Consider the following 6794-nt stretch of genomic DNA (forward strand, 5'->3'; position numbering starts at 1 on the left):
GAGATCATTAGAAAGAAAGATCAAAAGAGTGAAAAGTTTGATGAAGTAATTAAATAAAAAGTTAAATGGAAGTTGTTAGAAATTGTCTGGGGTTTCTCGTGAAGTTTATTAATTTTTAAATAGATTTTTCACATGTTAACGTGTTCAAAACTCAAAAGAGATAACCTTTTTTTGTTGATGTGTGTAGATTTGAGATCTAGAATAGGACCAAGGAGTACGTACTTAAAACACCGCTAAAAAGGCTAATCTTTCTATATTCTCCACGGACTAGTAAGTATTCATATATTGATATATATATATATATATATATATATACATACATACATGCATAAAAGGAAGGGAACCAACACAAATTTTAGTTCCTTACTTTGATAAGTGCTCGAGTTTGACACGTACGTGTGAAACTAGGGTTAGCTATGTGTTTGTATTATACATATGTATATATAATGATAAATCACTATATAATACTATACTATATATATAGTAGTGTGTGACGAGTATGCTTGTTACCTTTTGACGTTGTTTTAAAGCTAGAAGGGCATATACTGTATAAATTGGTATTTGAGTATATCACTATATATAGTACTTAGATATTTCTTTGGTAGAAAATGAGATACACGTGCTTTTACATGGATGAAAATATCCCACGTATCTCATTTTGAATATTTGGTTATGATCACTAGAGAAGGCATGAATAGAAAATTAAGTCAAATGTTTGAGACATAAGAACATGACAAGATAATATAAGATGAAGGCTTGATGTGATAAGGAAGATAAATGCAAGTGGTGGACAATAATTTGATGGTGTTTTAGTATCAAGATTGCTGAGAAATAAAACAATAATAGTAATAATATACTCTTCGCTGACTGTTTTGTAAGGGAAAATTGTGTGAATCTTTATGCAACGAACGGCAAAACAATATAAGGTTACATTACATTGAAAATGATCACTTGGCAAAAAACAACATAACAAGACCTCTCTTTATATTAAATTCGTTTCATGTACAAGGGATTTTCAACACCATTGATCTGAGTGGTGGAAGATTGATCAATCTGATAATCCAGTCGATAAAATATTTACATGCTATCTTGCTCCTCTACTTTTGCCTTCCTTTTTTAATCCAAACTCTCTTTTCCCTCTTTGAATTTCTTCTCTGCATATTGTAAAAGTTTTTCCAAAGAAAAACTCAGAAAAAGATAAGTTGAGCTGAAGACTGCTGTGCCTTTTGTCTAAAATTCGGGTTGGAAGCAGCAGAATTGCTCGATGGAGATGATGAACAATGGCTATCTATGTTGTCATTCTTATGGTTCATTTACATGCTCTTTAGATATGTTGTAAAGCTCAATAGTATCAGCATGGCTGGAGTCAAGACACAGAGCTGCTGCACAGTCTCGGATTGTGGATGCATAATCGTTCATTGATTCGTAAAAGGCGGCTCGAAGATGCAGCAGCTGCAGATCTGGCTTGAAAGCAATGGGTTTCGACAGCTCTATTATGGCTTCTTTCTCCTTATGGTCATCCATCAAAACTGGTGATTCAAAAAGTTGTGATATTAGTTAGTAATTATGCTATTCACGGAGTCAAAGTCATAATAACATGGTAACGGTGCATCAAAACATAGAAGATTTCAAATGGAACTAAGATCACAACATGAGTTCAATTTGAAATTGAAATTAAATAAAGTATGCCAACGAAGTAAAAGAAGAAAATTCAAAGTCGTGTATTTCCAAAGTACAGTACAATGGAAAACTCCAGGCCTTGGCGCTACCAGAATTTACTTTTTACTTAAAATAACAGATATTCAGTCTGAACCCTACTACCCAAAAACAATAGAAGACAAACTAGATTCATATCCACTCCAAATTCCAAGACATGGTACACTTACAATATAATATTGATATCACCATGACAAAATGAATACTACACTGTTGATTATCAAGAGGAAGTTGAAACATTAAAACCCAATCTAGATAAAAGGAACCAACTTACCATCAAATCATAGAATATCGTCATTTCACATAAATAATGTGTCAGGAAGAATTTCAATATCACACAAGCGATTAGATACACTAATAAAAATTAAAGCTTGAAAGGGCTAATGCTCTTTTAAATTGAGTAATATAAAATTATAATGTAAGTACAATAAATCTAATAGGAGACAAGCAAGTGATAAAACAAAAGTCAAAGTGCTCAGTAACTTCGTGTGGGAAAAAGTTACGTGAATTTAAGAGCAACTGGTCTATAGAATTTGAAGTATAACTCCTGCCACCTCTCAACTCAGGCAACATATTGTCGGCCGAGCATTTTGGAATAAGTTCATTACATGTAATTTACAAAACACCTTACGGCCAAATGTGCACAGCATTTGGAGCATCCCACAAAGAGAAGAGAACATAAAGTAGGAAATTCAGAGAAGGCAGAAATTATTTTTAATAGCCTTTCTAACTAAATATATGTGTAAAAGGATACCCTCAATCATGCAATGACAGGGAACTTAAGAAGTTTATATATGCCTAAATGGAGTAAGGGAGAATTGACATAGAGGCTAAACCATATTTAAGACAAGATATAGAATGCTATTGTATGCCAGTACAACTATATAGGTTCCCTCATTGGCGTAAGGTCATCAAAGAATTTCTCTGTTCATATACAAAGCATTTCTCAGAGGAAAAAGTTTGACAATCAAGCAACTAAAAGTACAAAAGAGGACGTTTCTAATATCCTGCAACTTGAAAACTGGGTGCCTGTTTTTTCTGTTGATGATTTGATTTTAGTTAAACATTCAACTTAGAGACAAATTTTCAGATAATTGTTCTAACAGGAGAGAGAAATCCTAGCAAAAGGGTCTGATTATCAGTTATCAATAATCACAGCATCTCTATTACTTAAAAAAAGTACTATGAATGACCACAATAAAACCACCATCATTAGAGCAAAAGGTTCTTATGCTCCAAACATGAGTATTTTCAAATTGTCAACAAAAAGTGTACCAAATACAGATGAACCGGGCTTACCTGCTGCTCTGTATCTATAAGGGTACGTCCTCAGGGGATCTAATTGTGTTGCTGTGGTAAGATCACTCCTTGCCATGTCACGGTCACAGTATTCTGAGCGTTTTTCATAAGCTGAGGCATTATTTCTGGCCTTCTCTATCAGCTTGGTCATCTCATCATAGGCAAGTTTTCGTTGATTTTTCAAATGGTATACACGTGCAAGACCCTGATGTGCACGAGTATGCTTAATGTTGAGTGCATTCATGTAGCAGTCAGCGGCAAGATCCAACTTATCACAGTCTACATACACACTTCCTAAATTGTTTAGTGCCTGCATACAATGAAATTGCTTAGAGTTAAAATATAATTTTGCTGTTTATAACCAAGACAATAGAATTATGCAGAATTTGGCACATACTTGTCCTTTCCTAAGGCCATCTGAAGGGCATCTAAGAGCTTCCTCCAGAATCTGGATCACATACTTTGAAGACTCAGGATCAAGAGTCGAGTCTGATAAAGCATATGCTTTAAGGAAAAAAGCTTCAAATGATCTCTGTATAGAAATAGATTCCTCTGCTTTTGCCAAGGCTTCTTCACGATGGCCAGTGTCATAAAGTATCCATCCTTCATAGACAAGTCTTTCATGCTCAGAAGTAGAATGATTTCGAGCCAACCGTAGACTACGCATTGCAGCTTTTTGACAATTCAACCTACAAACTTAAAAAAATCAGAAATACTGCCAAAACAAACAAAATATGACAGCCACAGAACCAATAGGCAGTTATAACAATGCAACAGGGTTGTGATCACACTTAAAACACCCTAAGAGCTGATGCATAAAAGTCAATAATATACATCTCCAGAAAACACATTTAAAAAATAGTAAGTTTTAGGAGCACATGAACAAGTTACAGACTACAATTTTTGTCAGTACATTTCACACTTACCGTAATAAAAGGAGAGACTGCCTAAAGCGTAAAAGGCTTTTTCCTGGGTCATTTGCCAACATCTGGTGAACAACGGCAAGAGAGCCAATGTCATCAACAGAGGACCATCGATCATAGAGCTGCATCCAGCAATCAGCCTGACTCAACTGCGAAACAATTGGGCGAAGGAGCTCTACCATATGGTCACCATGCATTTTTCCATTAAATAACATGTAACTTGGATCCAGTGTCAAGAGTGCCCGAACATCTCTCAAAGCTCCTTCATAATCCTCAAGGACAATCAATAACCATGCCCGAAGTTCAAGGCAATCAGGAGAAACTTTGAAACCAATAATCTTATTGATCTCCGAAATGGCTGCTCCAACCATGTTTTCCTCCAACAAAGACACAGCACGATACTTGTATGGATAGGGCAGAGTAGGATCCAATTCAGTTGCAGTGTTCAAATCCATCATCTTCTCCTTCCCAATACAATACAAAGCTCGTTCCTGATACATCCATCCAACTGGTGTATAATCCGAAATGAGAGAGTTCATCTGCTTGTACGCAGAATACTTGTGTCCGCGCTTAAACTTGGCCCTTGCAACACCTACTATTGAATAAATATGACCAGCCTCAGCTGCGGCCTCAAAATAACGCTGGGCGTCTTTGTATTCTTTCCTCTCCAGCATCACAACACCTAACTGATGAAACGCTAGTTGCCTTTGCCAACTCTCAGTAGCACACTCACCTAGCCTCTCCAAAAGCATCACTGTCGTGTTCGACTTCATGTCTTCCTCCATGGCAATCTGGCTCAAAAACAAATACAACACAAAAGAAGCATGCCCAACAATTTCCAATCTTTTCCTAGCCTCTGAACTACAAAAAAATCTCATCATATTCGGATTATGCATTGAACCTGGGAGTTCTCTCAAAAACACCTGCAAACAAGCTGCCACAAGAAGATAAGCAGTCTCCTCCAACCCATACTCCATGAACAGCATGGCACCTTCCATATCACAAATCAAAGAAGCCAAATGACCATCACAGGCTGATTTCATCTCGTCGCAACAAAACTTGTTAGCCAAAGAGAGTAACTCCAACACAATTCTTGCATCAAATGAATCTAATCTCTTAGTCCTGCTAAAAATCTCGGCCGCCCTCATTCCCTCTGCGGAGATCCCATTCTTTGAGAAGTTTATCATCTCCCTTCTTGACTCTGTAAAGCCACAATACAACATTGCTCTAAAGGGTCTCGACAAAGAAGCAATATTGTACCTTACACACCTAATCTCCTCATCCCCAATACAAAATGAGATATCACCATCTTCCTCCGATGTTGAACACTCGTCTTCCTCCATCATCAAAAATCCATCTTCAGCTTCCTCTAAACTGTTTCTAGAACATATACAAGATTCGTACACTGATTCCGGGTTGTACCCAGAAACCAAAGCAGCCTTAGGACATTCCAGATTTCGTTTACAACAATCCATGGCCGAAGTTCCCAAAAGCTCATCCTCCCTCCTCTCAAACCGCAACCACGCAGCGAGAACAATTTTGGTATGAACATCCACGGCGTGCTGCCTCGCCGACCGGAGACTCCGTCGGAAAAATTTGGGATCGGAGAGTCCTCTGAACACAGAACATTGCTCGACAAACATCTTCCATTTGTCAAACTGAGGACAATTCTCGATCCTTCGATACACATCGGCCAGGGTTTGAACGAAATCAACGTATTTGAGACATGGCTCGATGAGAGGTTCAAGGAGATCAGTGGAAGGCAATCCATATGGGAGAAGATTCTCTGATATAGAAGTATTGGGTATTGGAGCAGAGGCTTGGAAAGTTCGATTCGATTTGGATCTAATAGAATTGACCCTGAGATGGTCTTGAAGATGATGTAAAAGCTTATCACCAACACCACCACCACCACCACCGCTTCCGGTACCGGTGCCAACGCCACCTCCGGTGGTGGTGGTGGGTCCAGAGGGGTTAAGTGCATAAACTTGGGTGCCTTTACACCCATCCATGATCTTCAAACTTCGCATTGTCGTAAATTTATTATGCTGCATCATCAACTAAAATTCAACCTTTCTCAATACCACGTATTGTTTTTTTGTTTTACAACCACAAATTTTGAATTTTCCGCTCCAATTGACGAAAAACAAGAGAAAATCTACAAATCAACACAAATAATCAAATTGGTAATTCACAAAATGTAACGAAATTACCTTACGCCCATCAAACACATCACCTCATGAAATATTAAAAAAAAGGAAAAAAAAATAACAAACCCAGAAGGGAAAATTGAGAATGGATTCAGGGTAAAGAATTTTCCGGGAAAAAATGGTGGATTTTCTTGGTGGGTTTTCTAGGGAGAGAGAGAGGATTAGGAATTGTTCACATTGAGCGCCAACCAGATGTTGAGGTTGATGTGGAGGTGGCCGTTTGAACGGCCACTCTCTGTAATATTTTTGTTCTGATTTCTCTTTCTCTCTAAATTTGCCAATTTCTCTATTTAATTTCTTTTTCTCTCTCTACGTGTTGTGTGTGTATATAGAGAGAAAGGGAAAAAAAACTATTCACTATTTCTAATCGAGGTCAATGAATCATACTCCATATAAATATTTCATAAATTATACCTCTCAACAATAGTAAATATTGTACCAAAATATGTATATATATTGTGTAATCACACAATAATAATGTAGATAAATTAATGCTTGATTAATTAATAATATCAGATAACTTATATTTTTTTATCTATTTTTAACTTGATAGAAATAATGTAAATTAACACTTAAATTAATTAATAATTTTGGCTAAATTATACTTTTATTAATTTATAGATAGTTTTTATAAAATAGAATGACC

At 36.7% G+C, this 6794-nt stretch overlaps 1 protein-coding gene across 1 annotated transcript; it reads right to left on the reverse strand.

Annotated features, from left to right (window-relative positions):
* Window positions 1–832: 832 nt before the first annotated feature.
* On the reverse strand, window positions 833–6455 carry LOC133800935 (ethylene-overproduction protein 1). The gene is made up of 5 exons (XM_062239050.1): window positions 6152–6455; window positions 3942–5998; window positions 3413–3704; window positions 3016–3325; window positions 833–1529 (listed from the first exon to the last, which is right to left on the reverse strand). Exons 2-5 carry the CDS (start codon window positions 5993–5995, stop codon window positions 1303–1305), a joined length of 2883 nt encoding a protein of 960 aa, XP_062095034.1. The 5' UTR covers window positions 5996–5998; window positions 6152–6455; the 3' UTR covers window positions 833–1302.
* Window positions 6456–6794: the final 339 nt, after the last annotated feature.

Source organism: Humulus lupulus, chromosome 9, assembly GCF_963169125.1.
Source record: "Humulus lupulus chromosome 9, drHumLupu1.1, whole genome shotgun sequence".
NCBI lineage: Eukaryota > Viridiplantae > Streptophyta > Magnoliopsida > Rosales > Cannabaceae > Humulus > Humulus lupulus.

Coding starts and splice junctions, on each gene's coding strand:
- LOC133800935 (XM_062239050.1), bottom strand. CDS start 5,995: ATGATGCAGCATAATAAATTTACGACAATGCGAAGTTTGAAGATCATG. Junction 3,705..3,941: donor CAGTCTCTCCTTTTATTACG/GTAAGTGTGAAA, acceptor TTAAGTTTGTAG/GTTGAATTGTCAAAAAGCTG. Junction 3,326..3,412: donor ATGGCCTTAGGAAAGGACAA/GTATGTGCCAAA, acceptor CATTGTATGCAG/GCACTAAACAATTTAGGAAG.